Source organism: Cygnus atratus, chromosome 18 (assembly GCF_013377495.2).
Source record: "Cygnus atratus isolate AKBS03 ecotype Queensland, Australia chromosome 18, CAtr_DNAZoo_HiC_assembly, whole genome shotgun sequence".
Taxonomy (NCBI): domain Eukaryota; kingdom Metazoa; phylum Chordata; class Aves; order Anseriformes; family Anatidae; genus Cygnus; species Cygnus atratus.
Window position 1 is genome coordinate 11,683,639 of NC_066379.1, and position 17,202 is coordinate 11,700,840.

A 17,202-nucleotide genomic window follows, 5' to 3' on the forward strand; every position below is an offset into this window, starting at 1 on the left:
ATGGATCTGGAATTCGAGCTGCCCAACGCCACCGCCTTCTGGTTCTCCCCGGCTTCCCCGTTCGACAACTTCTCGGTGGAGGCGCCCACCAACGCGTCGCAGAACGCCACCGGCCAGCACTTCGACCTGACCAGCAACGCCATCCTCACCTTCATCTACTTCGTGGTCTGCATCGTCGGGCTGTGCGGCAACACGCTGGTGATATACGTCATCCTCCGCTACGCCAAGATGAAGACCATCACCAACATCTACATCCTGAACCTGGCCATCGCGGACGAGCTCTTCATGCTCGGGCTGCCCTTCCTGGCCATGCAGGTCGCCCTGGTGCACTGGCCCTTTGGCAAAGCCATCTGCAGGGTGGTCATGACGGTGGACGGGATCAACCAGTTCACCAGTATCTTCTGCTTGACGGTTATGAGCGTCGACCGGTACCTGGCTGTTGTCCATCCCATTAAATCCGCCAAGTGGAGGCGGCCCAGGACAGCCAAAATGATCAACGTGGCCGTCTGGGGTGTCTCCCTGCTGGTGATCATGCCCATCATGATTTATGCCGGGGTGCAGCATAACCACGGCAGGAGCAGCTGCACCATCATCTGGCCGGGGGAGTCGGGCGCGTGGTACACGGGCTTCATCATCTACGCCTTCATCCTGGGCTTCCTGGTGCCTCTCACCATCATCTGCCTTTGCTACTTGTTCATCATTATCAAAGTCAAGTCCTCAGGCATCAGAGTGGGCTCCTCCAAGAGGAAAAAGTCCGAGAAGAAAGTCACCAGGATGGTCTCCATTGTGGTTGCTGTCTTCATCTTCTGCTGGCTCCCCTTCTACATCTTCAACGTCTCCTCCGTCTCCGTCCTGATCGTGCCCACGCCCGTCCTCAAGGGCATGTTCGACTTCGTCGTGGTCCTCAGCTATGCCAACAGCTGCGCCAACCCCATCCTTTACGCCTTCTTGTCCGACAACTTCAAGAAGAGCTTTCAGAACGTCCTCTGCCTGGTGAAGGTCAGCGGCATGGACGACGCGGACCGGAGCGACAGCAAGCAGGACAAGTCCAGGCTCAACGAGACCACGGAAACCCAAAGGACCCTGCTCAACGGTGACCTGCAGACGAGCATCTGAGGGGTCGGCGGCGTTGTCCTCTGCTCGCTCTCCTCTCCCCACTTGCTCCCAGCTGCAGCAGGGCAGCGGCACGCAGGGAGGCAGGGGATGGCAGCGCGCACGCCGGAGGGCCGGGTGTCCTCAGCTGGGCTGGCTCCCGAGCTGCTGGCGGGCTGGCTTGTCGGCGCTGGGAAGGATACGGTTCTGAGGAGCTGCCTCGCCAGGAGCACAAAGACAACTTGTAGAAATCCCCACGTGGCAGCGCGCATTTAAACACCAAAGTGCCACCGTGGGCCGCAGCCATCGCAGGGGCAGCGCCGCTGGCTCCTCTGGCGCTACCCTCGGGGCTGAAGCCAGCTCTGGGTGCTCTGCCCCGGAATGGGTGCTTGCACGTGGACAGACACCGTGGAGCCTGGCCGGGCTGGGCCCTGCACGCACCGGGGGCGACCTGAGGAGGTGCCACCGCCTGTGCCACCGTGTGGATGCGCTGAGACCCAGCAGGAGCTCCCTGGGCGCGTTCCGCTCCTGCAGTCCCCGAGGAGACGAGGACGTTTGGGGTTGCACTTTGCCCAGCTTATAACTCGCTCAGCCACGTCCCCCGAAGCCTCCCTACTGCTGTTTGACTGCGTCCTTTGCAGAAGGGGTCCTGCCGCGGAGGAGGCGCAGCAGGACGGAGGCAGCCGCCCCGAAGGACGCAGCCCTCTCCTGCGCCCCCCGCTGCAGGAGAGCCCCTGCCCTCCTCCCTCCCGTGACGTCACCTTCCCGCAGGTTTTCTCCTCGGATGGAGGATTTCCCCCTTTTCCCTCCTGTAGCCCCTCCTGCCGCCCAGATCCGTTCGCATCAGCCTCTGGCTGCGCCACCGGCCCGAAACCGCCGCTGTCCCCGGTGAGCCCCGGTCGGGCTGGCTGGGCAGCCACGGCACGGTCCGGTAGGAAATCCTCGGCAGAACACCGGGGGGTCGGAGTGCCCTGGTGCAGGCCGCTGTTCGTCCTGCCGCTGCTGGCTTCCGTGGCTGGGCGAGACTCGGGCTGGTCCTGCCGCTGCGGTGGCTCCGGGATCGTCCCCACGGCGAGCGAGCGAGCAGCACCCGGCGGCTGGGGGCTGGGGACACCGCCCCCGCTCCTCCCAGGCACATCACGAAGGAGGAGGGGGTGATGGAGAAGACGGGCGACGGCAGGTCGGGGGACGCTTGGGGACTTGGCTCAGACCTTCATCCGAACCAAAGGGACCGGCAGAGCAAGCGACGCGGAGCTGAAGGAGCCCCTGTGAAAGCCCTGGAGCAGAGTCCCCAGCCTGTCCCCCCCCCCCCTCCCCGCGGGATGGCTGCGGCTGCTCCTGTCCCCGTGCCCCAGGGCTGACGGCGAGGCTGTGACCGCTGCGAGCCACCCACGTCGCTGCCGGGGTGCACGTCCTGCAGGTAACTGCACAGGGGGGCAGCAGCTTCCCCAGGGGCTCCCAGCACAAAGCCGTGAGGAGGAGCAGGGCTGCACGCATCCAGCCCCTCGTCCCTCTCCCGCACCACGGCGTGGGTAAGGGGGGGCCCTGGGGTGCGGGTCGCAGCGTGAGGGGGCGGCGGGTCTGGTCTGGATGCTTGGGGCAGAGCCAACCTCAGCCCACCACGTGTCCCCCCACGGCTGGGGGACCCGGGATCCAAAACGCTCCGGTCAGACACCAAAACAGCAATTAGAGCCCAGCGCCTGCTGAGTTTAGCTGCTCAGGAATGTCCTGGAGCAGTGGCTCTGCCCCTGCCCACGCCTGGGGTCAGCGCACAAACCCTGCAGAGCCCGAGCAGGAGGGAAGGTGCTGGGATACTGAGGTACCTGGGAACGCAGCGGTTTAGGTGGACGGAACCGTCCAGTCCCACACCCCCTCCCCGCTCGTGGGACCCACGTGTCCCCGCACGAGCCCCCACGCTAGCAGGCGCTGAGCCTTCACCTCGCGCTACAAACAAGAAGGGCAGGGGGACAGGGGGCAAGGACGAGCATTCCCACCAGGCGCTGCCTGTTTTGGGGTGCCACCTTGCTCGGTGCACACCCCCAGGCCATGCTCCAGGACCGCCAGCTCCAAGTTTTCCCGTGGCTTTGCCCCAGCAGCGAGCCCCCCCCCACCCAGAGCATCACCCCCATCCTGCTGGGCCACCCCACCGCCCCTCACCAGCCCCCAAAACCCCACGGGAGCTCCGTGCTGGGCTCGGTGCCTGCTCCCTGCCACGTCCCCACAGCCACCAGCCCCAGCGCAGCAGCAGAGGGACGCCCCACGGGGCACAAAGCAGCGCCTCGTCAGCATTTATTTGCTTTTAAAGCATTTATTTGCTTTTAACCCTTTACCTCCTGCTCCGAGGGACGCGCAGCCGAGCACGCAGAGGCGCTGCGTGGGCTCGGTGCTGAGCAGGCGCCAGCGCTGGGCTGCTGGCAGCCGCTCGCGTCCCTGCGACGGCTCCGTTAGGGCGTGTGGAAACCCACATCGAGAGCCGGTGACGGCAGCGCAGGCTGCCTATGGATGCCGCAGGAATTAAAACGAGCAGCGTGTCATCGTAAAAATACGGGATCGGGATCACCGGGCCGGGCGCAGCCGCTGTCAGGATGAGGCTTTAGTGTCAGAGCGGCGGCGACGCGTCCGCTGGGCTCCGGGTGGTTGGTGTCTGGTGGGCGATGAAGGAGTTGGGTGTGTGGCAGGAGCGTGGGGCAGGACCGGAGGCGGGGAGGGAGGGGGGTTAAAGCCCCTGGTGCTTGCAGCCCCCAGCACACGCCTGCAGCGCTGCCGGCAGCGCCCCGGTCCTGCCCGCGCGGCCCCTGCCACCAGCACCACAACCCACAGCAGGGCTCCTGGCCAGCAGGAGCCCCCCATCTCCTCCGTGTGCTGCAAATACAGACAGCACGGCTTCCTAGCACAGGAGAGTCCTCAGGAGCCTTGGAAAGGACACGTGCCCCCAGGTGAGACGTGGAGAGGATGCTTTGTGCCCACGTCAGCTCTGCCCCGGCGCGCGCACACCCCAGCGGCAGCTCAGAGCTGTGGGAACGGGGCTTGAGCTGCTGCTTGTGTTCGGGTCTGCCCTGCACGAGGGGGCTGGGAGCTGAAATACCCCAGTTCCCTCCTTGGCACCGAGCGGCCCTCACGGGATGAGGATAACGGGGCAGCGGGCGAGGAGCACGGGACACAGGGAGCTGCCGTGGGCTCCCCAAAGGCCACCCCAGGTGGGCTGCGTGGGGCAGAGCACGAGGAACCTCCTGGGCACTGCTGGGGCCCTGAGGCACCTCCCGGCCACTGCTGGGGCCCCAGGGCTCGAGCAGGGGAAAAGGCAGAGCGAAACAAGCAGGGAGAGGAGGAGAGGGAGCCACAGGCGCTGCCCAGCACTCGCAGTAAAAGCAGGTGAATAAAAGCTGCTGCTGGGTCATCACCAGCTAATAAACAGCAGCACCACTGCTGCTGCGAGTAACAAAGTTTTCCTTCTCAGCCACTTGAATTTAGTGGGAACTTGACCTCATATTGGATCTGGTCAGAACAGCTTCGCAGGGCTGCCAGCGGCGTAATGAGAAATCTCTCCTGGTTCATGTCAGAGCAGAGAGGTTGATCCTGCGAGTGCTGGAGCAGCCCTGCTGCCCCTTCACATGCAGACCGTCCCCAGGCAAGCGAGATTAATTACAGCTCCAGACTTTATCCCAAACTGGAGGTGATGGGAAGCAAGGTCCCCTGCATCCTGTAACGCTTCCCTGCATGCCAGCGCCGCCGTGGTCCCCCCAGAACCATGATGGAGAGATCTCCCCCCACCCCACCACTGGTTCACCCACACAGATAAGAAACCCCAGCCCGGCTGCTCCCCCAAGCCCCCAGCATCCCTGCTTCCTCAGTCCCAGGGGACCAGGGTGCAAAGCCCGGTGCTGCGGCTGTGCTCAGCATCGGCCAGGGCCAAGGCGTGCTTGCTGGGACAGATCCTGGCTCCCAGCACCGTGATGGTCGGCTCTCCCCGGTGCTCGCCAGCCGGTGCCTGCTCCAACAGGCAGGGAGAGGCTGCCTTCAGACCTGGAGCCTTCCTTTTGCATCGCTACAGCTCCTGACACCAGCACCAAAGCTGCCTTGGACTTCTTTGCTGGGAACACCGACAGCACTTGCTCCCCAGACTTGTGCCGGAAAGATTCAGGGTTCAACGCAAGAGACGGTCCTAAGCCCCTGGGGCTGCGGGAGGGGGGCACTGGGGGTCCCTGCAGTGCTGATGGCACCTGCACTGGGGCGCACGGCCTGAGAGACAGCTTGTGCTTTGCTCCCGAGGTTGTTTCAGCTCTTGCTGTGAACAAGCTGACTTCAAACTGCTCAGGGGGAGCCTGCATCCTCCCCACCGACCGCACGCCCTGCCCCGGGCTGTGCACAGGGAGATCACTGGCAAGGCCAGAGCAAAGGGCACAGCAGACCCCAACCGTGACCCCCCCCATCCCTAGGTCTGAAAAGCCAGCTGCTGCTTGTGGCCCCGAGACACCTCTGCCCTTCTCTGCCCGCCTGCGATCCCCAGCTCATACCTCCTGCTGGATTTCACCCTGCTCCCTCCAGGACCGCGAAAAGCAAGAGCACGAGGACACGGCTCCAGCCGGGATCAGGGGAACCTGCCTCGGTCTGACCACAAGGAGACGAGGGACACAAAGCCTGGGCACCCAGCCATCCCAGCCCACGCTGCGCGGTCGGGAGGGAAGGGACGGGTGACTGTACATATGTATATATACCAGACACGCCAGCAAAGGGTTTTGTTATCACTGATGCCGTAGAGACACTCTGCACCCCCGTTCCGCTGTGCGTGCCACAATCGGCATTCAGGAGAGAAATGGACCGAGCCCTTTGGGGTTCCCTGGCTCCCCCGTGGGGCTGGCTGCAGAGGCAGAAGGGCCCATGGAAGCCGCTGCCGTGCTGGGAGGTGACACCAGCAGGAGAAGAGCTTCAGCCCTTGCTGAATGCAGAGCCCTTCCCTGCCAAGCTGGGGCTCCAGCGATAGGGAGCATCCCCCTGCAGCGCTGTGCTGCCCGCGTCCTGTACATACACCCCCTGTATCTATATCTGTGCTCTGTGTGGTGTGCGTGCGTCTGGTGTAAGACATTGTGACTGGAACATGATGGAGAGCGTTTCTGCTTTAAGCCTTTTTCTTCCGAGCAATATGCTGTCTCTCAAAGTCTGGATGTGGAGCTGAGCCTTCGCGCTGCCAGTCTCACGGGGAAGGAAACGCTGAGGGGGGTGGGAGGGAAGTAAAGGTTTTCCTATGGTTTCTGAATTTCTGCGCATGTGTCAGAGCTGGGCAGGAGCAGTGTAGGTATAGGGGGGCTTGGAATCCTCCCTGGAGGACCAAAGGCACCAGACCTGGAGTCTCACCAAGGGACCGTGCACATGCAATCCCCTCCAGCTGCCCCCCACACCTGTTATGCTCTAACACCCCCAGCAGGAGAGCTGGGTTTGCCCCAAAAGCTCAGGATCACTCCAGGTCAGCACAAACTCAGAGCACCTGAGGTACAGACATGTCTGTGCCAGCACCAAACACTAAACCCGATGGGTCACAGGTGAAGAATGACGACAAATAACTGCGAGGGCAGGGGGTGGCAGCAACTCGCTGTGAACAGCCGAAAGGCAGAAACTGGTCTTCAAGGTGGCAGCAGCCCTGTGCTGCTTCTGGAGAGATCAGAGAGCAAATCGCCACCACCAGAGATTTAACCTGCTGGAGAAAACAGCACTGGGAGGGGGTGCGAATGCATTAGCATGTGTGCTTGGAGACAAGGTGTATTACCAGGGAAACACAGAGATCTTTACTGCAGATGTATAGAAATTCGCTCCACGATAAACTGTGAAAGTCCAACTCGCTGCAGCCAGCAGCACTGACCGGCTGCACAGGCCAGCTTTGCTATCAACATTTTCCATGAAAATAACCCCCATCAAAACAAGCATGATTTACACACACACCCCCATTTGCAGCACAAACACGGTTTCACAGGATTTGGTTAAAAACTAAGCAAAACTATCTGCACCAACAGCCTCTCTGCCAAGACCATGCACTCGCATTCCAGGACACGAGCAGCACCCGTGCACTGGGTGCTCTTCTGACAAGCCTGGTGTGGGCAATCAGCACCGTGCTGCTGCCCTGCCCCTCAAGGTCTGTTCCTTGCAGATAGCTGGGACAGGATTTTCCTCCATGAACAAGGATTTCTAAGCAAGCTCTTGCTGAGCCTTCTGCGTTCGAGCTGACTGAGTCAGTGTTAGGCGCCAAATGTTGGCTGCAGGGGGGTTTTCTGGTCAGATTTACGTATAACTATAGATACGCACGCAGAAGGACGTGCACAGAGATGTATCTAGGTTACCGTCAGAAAACATTAAATCTTTACAAGCTGGTACAAGAAAGCCAACAACTGCCCTGGGAAGATTTCGCAACGCCCCCCCCCCACACACACACAAAAATAAAAAATAAAGCGTGTGCTGATTTCATTCTGCCTCCACAGGCTGAAAACGTGGGGTGATACCAAGTGCGTGTGCTTCAGGTCGGAGCTACGTAAAGAAGAGAAGCAGGGGGAGGAAAAAAGGTCTGATCAGAGGGGCCTTTCTGCTTCCAACGGGTACGTTCCAGCTGAGCCACCTCCACACACACACAGTTTGACGCAGCGTGATTTTGCCAGACCTATAAGCGACATTTATTAAAACACATTTATTTGTTAAAACACATTTATTTGAAACTCCAGGCGTGCCGAGCTGGGCCTCAGACCCCCCGCGCCCAGCAAGCAGCCTTGCCCTCCTGCTCTCTGGCAGCTGCTCGGGAAGAGCCCTAGGCCTCAACCCGGGCCGGGCCGTGCCGCTGGCTCCACCTAGCGCTGCTCGGGAGCCTCGAGCTCGGGGCTGGGGCCGAGCCCGGTTCTGGGGCCGGGCTTGCCCCGGAGCGCTGCGGGGCCGCCCCGCTCCGGGGCCCGGCCTGCCCGCGAGCCCAGGCCCGTACCGCACCCCCGGGCTGAGGGAGCCGGGCCCAAACCCGAGTTCGAGGTTTGCGGAGCGGGACTGACTCCCGCAGGCCGCGGAGCCGAGCTCGTTTCACGCGAAAAACGGAGAAAACGGGCAAAACGCTGCGGTTCTACCCCCACCCCGGGCCAGGCCGCGTTGCTATGGCAACCCGTGCCCTGCACAAAGATGGCGGCGGCGGCGGCCGACGGAAGCGGGCCCTGCCCGGCGCCAAGATGGCGGCGGCCGCGTCACTGCCGCCGGGAGGCGGGGAGGGCGGACGGCGATGGCGGCCGCGGCGGCGCGAGCGGCGGAGGCCGAGGCGCTGTTCGAGGCCCACACGGCGGCGGAGCTGCGGGCGGCGGAGCGGCGGCTGCGGGCCGGCATCGAGCAGAAGCGGGAGGAGCTGCGGCAGATGGTGGGCGAGCGCTACCGCGACCTGATCGAGGCGGCCGACACCATCGCCGAGATGCGGCTGAGCGCCGAGCGCCTGCTGGGAGCCGTCAGGGGGCTGCAGCGGGGCGGCGCGGCACGGCCCGGCCCTGCTCCGCCGGTGAGGGCACGGGGGGACCGGGAGAGCCGAGCCCGGTCCTCCCCCGGACCCCGTCCTCCCCCCTCCAGCCCCCCTTTCTCCCCCTCCTCAGCCCCCAGGTCTCCTCCTCCCCCCTCAGCCCCCCGTCCAACCCCCCCAGCCCCCCGGTCTCCTCCTCCCCCCTCAGCCCCCCGTCCAACCCCCCCAGCCCCCCGGTCTCCTCCTCCCCCTCCTCAGCCCCCCGTCCAACCCCCCCAGCCCCCCTTCTCTCCCCCCCCCCCCCAGCCCCCTGTTTTCCCCCCCTCCTCAGCCCCCTGTCCTCCCCAGCTCCCCTTCTCCCCCCCCATCTCCCCGTCCTCCCCCCCCCAGCCCCCCTCCCTTCCTCAGCCCCTGTCCTCCTCCTCCTCAGCCCCCCCGGTTCTCCCCCTCCAGGCTCCGCCGCGGGCTCCAGAGAAGCTGTACCGAGCTGCGGCGCAGCTGAAGCTGCTGCTGGACATCCCCGAGCGGGCGTGGGGCGCCATGGAGGCCGGCCGCTACCTGCCCGCCGCCCGCCTCTACCTGCTGTGCCGCCACCTCCACGGCCTGCTGCAGCTCGACGCCCCCCGCGCCCGCTACAGCCCCGTCCTCGCCCGCTTCCCCATCCTGCTGCGGCAGGTGGCCGCCGCCAGCCACTTCAGGTGGGCATCGCCTCGGGAAGGGTCCCGACGCCTTGGTGGGATGCAGGAGATGCTCCCCTGCCCTTGTCACAAAGCCTGTCAAGCCTGCCAGGCAGGAGCCCCTCAGCTGGCTGTGTAGCAGCTGGAGAGCCCTCCTCCAAAATGGAGAGCCATCAGTGTCCTCATGGGCTTGCGGTGGGTTGCGAAGGACCAGCAGGTGTTTGCTGTGAGCACCGCAGCACCATGTGCTCTTTCTGCTCAGGATCACTTAACTAAGCCCGAACGCGTCTGTCAAACACCGAACTGCCTCCATCCAGCCCTTGGTTACTGCCTGGTTCCTTTCCTTGCCAGATCCACCATCCTGCAGGAGAGCAAGTCCCTGCTCAAGTGTCAGACCGTGTCGGACCAGGCGGTGGCAGAAGCCTTGTGTGCCATCATGCTCCTGGAGGACAGCTCTCCGCGCCAGGCCCTCGCAGACTTCCTCCTGGCCAGGAAGCTGGCGATCCAGCAGCTCCTCAACCAGCCGCACCACGGTCGGTACAGCGGGGCTGCCTCCTTTTTGAAGTCAAAAAAGGAACTTCCTCTCCCTCTTGCCCTGCGGTACCCAAGTACCAGAGTGGGTGGCTTAGTCCTGTAGAGCTCGTGGTGCTGGGGATGTGCATTTTGCCACAGCGCTGAATTAACAGTTCTCAGGAGCTAAAGCCAAGCTCATCTTTAACCAGGGAGCAGGCGATACATGGGGCTGAGCCCTGTGCCCTCCAGCCCATCCCTGGAGGGTTTCACCAGACCCACAGGCCTTGAAACACAGGGGGCTGGTCACACTTGTGTTGAAGGGGCTACCTCCACTGAAAGGCTTTTTTTTTTTTTTGCAGGTGCAGGAATAAAAGCTCAGGTGTGTTCACTGATGGAGCTGCTAACCACCACTCTGTACCAGGCTTATGCACTCTTCTACATGATGCCAGAAGGGATGCCACCAGATCCAGCCCTGCCCTGCGGCTTGCTCTTCTCCACCCTGGAGAGCACCACGGGCCAGCACCCAGCAGGTGAGCACCCGGCCAGCAACAGCTCTGTTTGCAGGCAGGAGCCCCCGCCCCCCCCGTGCTGGGCTGACTCCCCCATCCCTTGTGCATCCAGGGAAAGGCGGGGTCCTAGAGGACGAGGTGAAGCTGAGCAGCTGGTTCAGGTACCTCCCAGAGTCTGTGGTGGAGTTCCAGCCAACCCTGCGGACCCTGGCCCACCCTATCAGCCAGGACTACCTCAGAGACACACTGCAGAAGTGGATTGCCATGTGAGTGTGACACTGTCCCCCTGCGCAGGGCTCTCCCAGATATCACAAGGGATCATTGTCAAGGCAGCAGCACAAAGCAAAGCCAAGCTCACCCACAAAGCAAAACTACCTCCTGGTAGGCTGCATCTTTGGCTGGCTTCTTGCTCAGCACTCCCTCTCCCTTGCAATTAAATGGCCAGAAGCAGCACAGCACAGGCCTAATAATCAGGCTGTAGCACTTGGATACAGTACGGCACACAGGCTAACTCAGGGCTGCACAGCAATATTTGTCTAGAGCTACTTTACACTGCCATAACCACCAGCAAAAAAGCATCAAGAGTAAATGAGAAGGAAATCCCTTACCTGTCTCTTTGGGCTCTTGGTCCAGCACGTCCTTCTTTCTTGCTGTCCTTGCCCAGAGTGTGTGGGTGCAACCAGACCCCCTTTATAGAGCTCTCAGCTCCACCCCCTCCCACCCTGAGGATGCAGACAGCCCGTGCAGCCCCTCAGCAGCCTCGTTACTCATGCATTGGTATCAGTCCCCCCTCGTTATCCCGTGGAGCTGCTGCTGGGCTGGCCAGCTGGTCCCTGCCATCAGCTGCAGCCCCCCCACGGGGAGCATGCTGGCCATGGGATATTTCTTCAGCAACCTTTTCCAGAGCCTCTGCCTGGCAGGGCTGGCTTGCAGTGGGGGGAAATTAGCATGGCCAGGGTGTTCCTGGGGTACTCCTGGCTTTGACACCCACTGCAGCCCTGGATTCCCAATGCAGGGCACGTGGCTTCCCTGCTGGGATGCAGGGTGCGGCTGCCTGGCTGAGAATTAGAAATACCCTCAGCCCTGCAAGTGCTTCTGCGGGTCGAGCCTCCTACTGACAGATCAACGATTCCCCCACCTCGATGTAGCACATTTTCTCGTGGGTTCTGTGGGGCTGTGTCCGAGCAAGTCTGAAGCGCAACGTTGCCTACAGGTGCAGTGATGATATCAGGGCTGGGGTCAGCAACCTGCTGGTCTACGTGAAGAGCTTGAAAGGCCTCGCGGGGATCCGCGATGCGGTCTGGGAGCTGCTCACGAGCGAGTCTGTAAGCCAGAACTGGGACGTGGTGTGCCGTCGCCTTTTGGACAAGCCTGCGTCCTTTTGGGAGGACCTGCTGCGGCAGCTCTTCCTGGACAGGCTGGAGGTGAGTGCTTTGCTGCAGCAGTTCACGAGCAGCCTTGCTCTGTCCCCTCTCTTGTTGCCTCAAACAGGCCACTGGTGCTGTTAGCACTAAGTGCTCTGTGACAGGAGGCACGTGGCAAAGCTGTTTTTTTCCGTATTTTCCAGACGCTGACCAAAGAGGGCTTTGAATCCATCTCAAGCAGCTCCAAACAGCTTCTCGTCTTAGCCCTGCAGGAACTCGAAGTCAAATCCACCGCCTCTGCCCTGAGCAAGCACGTCCAGTTTGAGCACAACGTGGCCTTGTTCCTGTGGTCGGAGAGCTCCAGCGATCTGCCTGCGGACGCCGCCTGGGTCAACGTGGCAAACCGCAGCCAGTTTGCCAAGAGCGGGCTGTCCATGAAGGCCCAGGCGCTCACCCCGTGCGTGCAGAGCTTCTGCTCGGCTCTGGACTTGAAGCTGAAAGCCAGGTTGGACGACCTCCTCTCTTACCTACCCGCGGAGCCCTCGGCCACCAAGGAGGCTGCTCCCGCCTCGCAGCCTCGCTCAGCCTTTGACCGCTACGCTGACACCGGCCTGGTGGAGGGCTTGCTGCGCGACCGCTGCGTCGCCTGCATCCACCACGTACTGGGCTGCGTGCGAGAAGAGCTCCAGAGCGCCCAGAGCCTGCTGGAGGGACAGGCAGGTGCCCCCAGCGATAGCAAGCTCAACACTGTCCTCTTCATGGCCAGGCTCTGCCAGTCCCTGAGCGAGCTTTGCCCTCACCTCAAGCAATGTATCCTGGGCCAGTCGGGCGGCGCAGAGACGGCGCTGAAGGAAACCCGCTCCGCCAAGAAGCTGGGGAAGGGGAAAGCCCAAGAAGTGAATCCAGTGCAGGCCAAGTGGCAGGAGGTGAAGGCAGAACTCCTGCAGCAGAGCCTGGTTGCTTACCAGATCTGGAGCTCCGCTGTCACCAAAGTAAGGAGCTGCTGCTCATCACAACCACTTTCTGCGGGGTTTTCGCTCGCTCAGCTCCATGTGGCTGGCTGCTGAGCTCGCTCTGGGCTCTGTGGTGCTCAGTCAGACTGTGGGAGATGAGGTGGCAGCAGCTCAGAGGTGGCATCCATTGGGAAACGTTCACCTGGGAGGCTTGGGGGGCTGGGGGGGGTTGGCCTCTCTGCAGGCAGGAGTGGGCTGCCCGTCCCTCGGTACTGCCACTGTCCTGTGACTGGGTGCTTTTGTGTTTTGTGCTGTAGGCCCTGGTTCAGTGCTTTACCCACACGTTGCTGCTAGATACAGCTGGCTCTGTCTTGGCTACAGCCACCAACTGGGATGAGATTGAAATTCAGGAGGAGACTGAGTCTGGAAACAGTGTAACGTCAAAGATCCGGCTGCCTATGCAGGTAAGAGGAACATCCTCTTGGTAAATGCAGAGAAATGATCTGTCGGGAGGAAAAAAGTGCTGTTTTCCAAAACCACTGCTTTGTCGAATGGTGCCGACCTGCCCTGGAGTTTTCCTGGTGCTCTGAGCACGGGGCAATCACCCTCTGGTGCTGTTGTTTGCTCTGCAATACTCATCTCCTAAGGACAGAGGTCAGAGGAAGGAAATTAGGTAGTTGCTGCTGCGTGTTGAAATGATTAAGATTGGCCCAGATCCTATAACGCTGAGTGAAAGGAGGAGTTATGCCTGGTTTATACATAGGGGCCCACAAGAGAGAGACTCCATGGAAATTGGTTGCACTGAAGGACAGGACTGCAATAGGGGAGCTGCAAAGCCTGAGGGCTCAGGTCAAAGCCTCTGGGAAAAGTAGTTGGGAGACTTTCAGGACTGCGATAACCAAAAGCCTGACGTGGCAGTAGGTTTAAAACCCATGAAAGTTTAAATCCTGCTGCAGGGGCAGGTCAGACTCAGTGGCAGAGCTCTGTGGTTGCTGAGGAAGTAGGAAGCTCCTAAGAACTGAAATGGCGTTGTGCTGCTGATAGAGCTAACGAAGCTTACAGCCCCCGTGACCAATAATGCTGTTTTGTCAAATAGCCGTCCTGGTACGTCCAGGGCCTCCTCTTCAGCCTGTGCCAAGAGGTGAACCGGGTCGGGGGCCACACTCTGCCGAAAGTCACCTTGCAGGAGCTGCTGAAGACCTGCATGGCAGAAGTGCTTGCTGCTTATGAAAAGCTCGTGGAGGAGAAGCAGGAAAAGGTACGTGAGTAGGATCACTCCTTGCTCCAGCTGGCGTGGGATGCGAGGGTCGCTGGGCAGTTGGCAATACGTGCGCTCCCGTCCCTTGGAAAAGGAAACACACACCTGGGAGAACTAGGAGTGGTGACTGTACTCTTCCCTTGCCTCCCCAAAAATGAGGCAAAAAGGGATCTGACACCAGAGTGTGCTCAGAGCGGTTCAGTTGTGCTGGTTGGTTCTTGGGGCTGATGATTTAAAACGTTTACCCTGATGCAGTCCTTCGTCAGCCGTGTTGCAGCGCGAGCGAAGGGCCCTTTTCCTATTTGCAGAAAGCAGGCTCCTTCCCCATGACCCAGAACAGAGCTCTGCAGTTGCTCTACGATCTGCGGTACCTGAATATCATCTTGACAGCGAAGAGTGAGGAAGCAAAGACCAGCAGGGTCAAGCATGACTCCAGGTGCAGTGTAATTCTGGGGCTCAGCCATTAGCAGTAGGTTGACCACCCCATTGATGCTGGCAGCCATCCTTGTGTCCCACCCCTCGCTGTGATGTGAACACTGACAGATCCCCTCTGCTCGTAGGATTGAGAAGGTGACCGACTTCCTGGAGGGGCACATCGACCCGTTTGACTTGGACGTTTTCACTCCGCACTTAAACGGCAACCTTAATCGCCTGGTCCAGCGAACGTCTGTAAGTGCAGGGGAAAGGAATGCACGCCTCAGGAAGCAGCGCTGCAAAACACACTGTGAAGGGCAGCTGTGGTGGCACTGTAAACTGCTTGATGGCCAAAGATAACTACTGGCACTTGCTCAGGAAGGGGAAGGGTATTTAATGCCAGCCGACGATAAGAGGAGCTTGCTGAGCTGGCCGAACGGCACATAATCATGCGTGGAGTTGGTTGAACTTTATCTCACAGGATTCACTGGAGCCTGTGCAATGCTAATTGGGTTAAGCAGCGCTGAAACAGGCCTAGAGCTCAACTATGCTAACAGTGAGCAGTGCCAATTAAAAGCAGGGGCTATGAGGGGGAAGGGGAGACACTTTGTATTAAAACTTAAACCAAGCACAGGTGTTACGCAGCGCCAGCAGACTCAGCAGCTGTGTATTGTTGTGTGGTCAGCTCTGCGGATGCCCCCAAATGCAAACAGCTCCTTCATGCCTTCTAGGTTCTCTTCGGCTTGCTGACCGGGACAGAGAACCAGTACACGAGCAGAAGCAGCGCTCTCAGCTCCCAGGAGCTCCACAATATCTTGCCCTTAGCATCCAGCCAGATCAGGTAAGTCGCTCGGCTCTCTTCTGTGCATTCCCCCATCTCTTCAGGGAGCAAGTCCAGAATTGCTGCTCCCCTGTGACCAACTGCATTTCTTACTTCCATCTCTTTTAAGATTTGGACTTCTGCCGCTGAGTATGTCAAGCTCACGAAAGGCCAAGTCTGGTACCAGGAACACAGAAAGAGTTCAGGTTGGTAGAACAGAGCCACGTTAACTTTTTGCCAGTGCACCAACACTAGAGCTTGCAGAGAAAGAAGAAAGTAACCAAAGAGTTAATATTTAACCTGATTTTTATTTTCTGTAAAATGAGGACCATTACGGCAACACAGCATGAGACGGTTTGGATTTCCCCTTGACCCTCAAAAAAAAAAAACCCTGATGGCCCCTGGATATTTGGGGACTTGCTGCTCTGCGATAAAACATAGGCAATAACTACCATGAAAATGCAGTGAAGACTTGCACAGATGAGTCATTTTGAGATCAATTCTTAAACAACTTAATTTATTTAAGGATAGCTGCAAGAAACGTTGAAGGATACTATCTAATTATTTGAACTCCCTTCCAGTGCGATGCTGACCTTTAATTCCTGACGAAGCCTGGCTTGGGTATTTAAGCCTGTGTGAACGGAGTGGCTTGCTTCTCTTGCAAAGGCCCTGCATTGTTTTGCTTCTGAGTTTTATTAGTAGACAACCACGATGTTGCTACGTTTCCTCCAGTTTAAAGCATTTGCTTAGCTGGACCTCCCTGTGCTGAGGATTGAGAGCCAAGGAATACCTCACTGCTACAGGAAGCAGGAATTGGTGACTTTTCCTTTAGCCACAAACAATCCAATAATCCATCAACGATAACGTGCCTTCAACTGGGATAGACGAGTAAAGACGTTTTTATCAGAGCAGAGTGTTACTTGAAATGCTAGCCTTTACTCTGCAACACTCATTCTCCATTATTCAGAAGAATTAAGAACCAGACATAGTAGCAGAGTTGTTTAAAAGCCCAAAGCTTCACAGTAAGGGTATTCTTTACCTCTTACACCTCAGCTGTAGTAGCGTGCAGAGTGCGCAGTGATGTTTGTCTCGCTTCTACCACTCCCCTGCTGTGGCAGCAGCATTGGCTGTGGTGGCACATGTATATTTGCATTAGCCCCACTTCACAGAATTGCTTGTTCCTTTTATGATAAAGCAGAGGTTGAAGTCCAGTTACTCAAGAACAACTCCGCACAGGCAACAGCTGTACTTTTATCATTATTACCCCCTTGCTCTAAGAGCAGCAGCCCTCTCTTTGCTGCACAGAATGACTATTTTGGAGCACTGGATGACACCTGAAAAGTTAACTTGCTAACAGCAGCAAAAAGCTGTGCATCTGCCACTCAGACCTGCCTCTGCTTGTCACTAACCACCAGGAGTGGAAACAGTTACGTTGTGGTTCAGGCTCAAGTTGTCTGGGAACAGTTGTTCTGCTGTAGTCTGCGCCTCCTTGCAGCTACGGTAGATGAGGGTAGGGAACAAGTCGAAGGTGTGCTGTAATAGTTTCTGACTCTTGTTTTTAAAACAAACAGGTTCCGCCTCCTGCACTCACAAGAGCAGAAGACGAGGCATCGCGCCCTGGCTCTTTGTTCAGGCAGCTTGTAACCGAGGAGGAAGACACGGCTGCGCCTTCTCTCTTCAAGCTGGGATGGCTTTCTGGCATGACCAAGTGATTCAATAAAGAAATCAGAAGTTTGTCTATATATTTGTCTTCACTGGGAAGGCTCTGCCCTCAGCAGGGACTGGTGACACCTCCGCTGGTGCTGCCAGAAGAGAAGTACTTTGCCATTCTTAGCCAGATGATAGCAATGCCGCGTGAACCAGGCACAGGTCAGGAAAGTCCTTGTACTTTGCATGCTGAAACGGTGCTCTAGCTGCTCCTGCACTTTCTATTCCTTAGAAGTTAAAGTCAAATTAAAGAAATAAAACTACACAGTATAACAAAAAAAAACAAACATTTCACAGCTAGAAATTGGTATCAAAGCAATGTAAGTTTGCTCTTTCCTCCAAAAGCTCCTCCCCAGGCTATTCTCAGCACATACCTCTCTACAAACCCAGCAGGCACCTGGTATTTTGGCTACAGCTGCCTAAGCTTTCC

General features: G+C 59.0%; 2 protein-coding genes across 5 annotated transcripts; both read left to right on the forward strand.

The window, feature by feature from the left end:
• Positions 1-1,116, forward strand: SSTR2 (somatostatin receptor 2). The gene has a single exon (XM_035558804.1). It carries the CDS (start codon positions 1-3, stop codon positions 1,114-1,116), a length of 1,116 nt encoding a protein of 371 aa, XP_035414697.1.
• Positions 1,117-8,300: 7,184 nt separating this feature from the next.
• On the forward strand, positions 8,301-16,803 carry COG1 (component of oligomeric golgi complex 1). 4 transcript variants are annotated; one of them, XM_050714315.1, is made up of 14 exons: positions 8,301-8,392; positions 9,011-9,255; positions 9,586-9,767; positions 10,107-10,277; positions 10,369-10,522; positions 11,470-11,680; positions 11,824-12,612; positions 12,891-13,037; positions 13,670-13,831; positions 14,140-14,267; positions 14,392-14,500; positions 14,977-15,086; positions 15,196-15,271; positions 16,637-16,803. In XM_050714315.1, the coding sequence occupies exons 1-14, from the start codon at positions 8,333-8,335 to the stop codon at positions 16,775-16,777; spliced, it is 2,685 nt and encodes an 894-aa protein (XP_050570272.1). In that variant the 5' UTR covers positions 8,301-8,332; the 3' UTR covers positions 16,778-16,803. The 4 variants fall into 4 exon arrangements, with proteins under 4 accessions (XP_050570272.1, XP_050570271.1, XP_035414515.1 ...); XM_050714314.1 differs by having other exon boundaries at positions 8,306-8,599; positions 15,647-16,803; XM_035558622.2 differs by having other exon boundaries at positions 8,306-8,599.
• The last annotated feature ends 399 nt before the right edge of the window (positions 16,804-17,202 follow it).

Bases quoted from the DNA above. Each gene is read 5' to 3' on its own strand.
- SSTR2 (XM_035558804.1), top strand. From the start codon at position 1: ATGGATCTGGAATTCGAGCTGCCCAACGCCACCGCCTTCTGGTTCTCC.
- COG1 (XM_035558622.2), top strand. From the start codon at position 8,333: ATGGCGGCCGCGGCGGCGCGAGCGGCGGAGGCCGAGGCGCTGTTCGAG. The intron at 13,038-13,669 runs GTAAGAGGAACA...TTTGTCAAATAG, and splicing joins AGATCCGGCTGCCTATGCAG to CCGTCCTGGTACGTCCAGGG. The intron at 15,087-15,195 runs GTAAGTCGCTCG...ATCTCTTTTAAG, and splicing joins TTAGCATCCAGCCAGATCAG to ATTTGGACTTCTGCCGCTGA.